The following is a 593-nucleotide window of genomic DNA, read 5'->3' on the forward strand; positions in this document are numbered from 1 at the left end:
TCCTCCTTCCCCATCTCGCGCAGCACGTTTCCCACCGCCGCCTCGCCGCCGTCGCGCGCGTAGAAGAGCACGTCGGCCACGGTCAAGCCGACGAGCGCGAGCGCCTCGCGGGCCTTCTTCGCGAGCGTCGTCGCCTTCTTCCCGTCGCCGCCGAACGTGAGGCCGAGCGGCATCGTCACGACGGCGATATCGGCCTTGTCCAGCCATGGGATGATCCCGCTCCGGCGCCTTCGGCGCCTTCGGCGCCTCTTTTTTTTTTATTTTTTTTATTTTTTCTCCTCGCCACTGGCCCGCCCGCCCCACATGAACTATACTCCGGTATATATATATATACACATTATGAGACTCCGTGTCCTCTCCATCGCCGTGCTCGCCCTCGGCACCGCAACGAACAACGACACTCGCGTTCAGACGAACAAAACTGAAGGAACCGTCGTGGAAACCCACGGCCAACCAAAAAGTGGTACCACGTGGTTGGAGGTCATCGCCGTTGCCATCATTACGGCCGGCGGCGGCAAGGCAAATAATAAGACGCGTTCCGCGAACTTTGCCAACGAAATACTTGTTTCTAACGAGAAGCATAGGCTGCCGGG

At 59.2% G+C, this 593-nt stretch overlaps 1 protein-coding gene across 1 annotated transcript in view; it reads right to left on the bottom strand.

Annotated features, from left to right (window-relative positions):
• AURANDRAFT_68473 (hypothetical protein) overlaps positions 1–173 on the bottom strand; it is a gene marked incomplete at both ends in the record, with an annotated part of 8,289 nt that extends 8,116 nt beyond the window's left edge. Inside the window, one exon of the mRNA XM_009044167.1 lies at positions 36–173. Coding sequence (XP_009042415.1) covers positions 36–173 — 138 coding nt within the window. The remainder of the gene's footprint in view (positions 1–35) is intronic.
• Positions 174–593: the final 420 nt, after the last annotated feature.

Source organism: Aureococcus anophagefferens (genome assembly GCF_000186865.1).
Source record: "Aureococcus anophagefferens unplaced genomic scaffold AURANscaffold_162, whole genome shotgun sequence".
NCBI classification, from domain to species: domain Eukaryota; class Pelagophyceae; order Pelagomonadales; family Pelagomonadaceae; genus Aureococcus; species Aureococcus anophagefferens.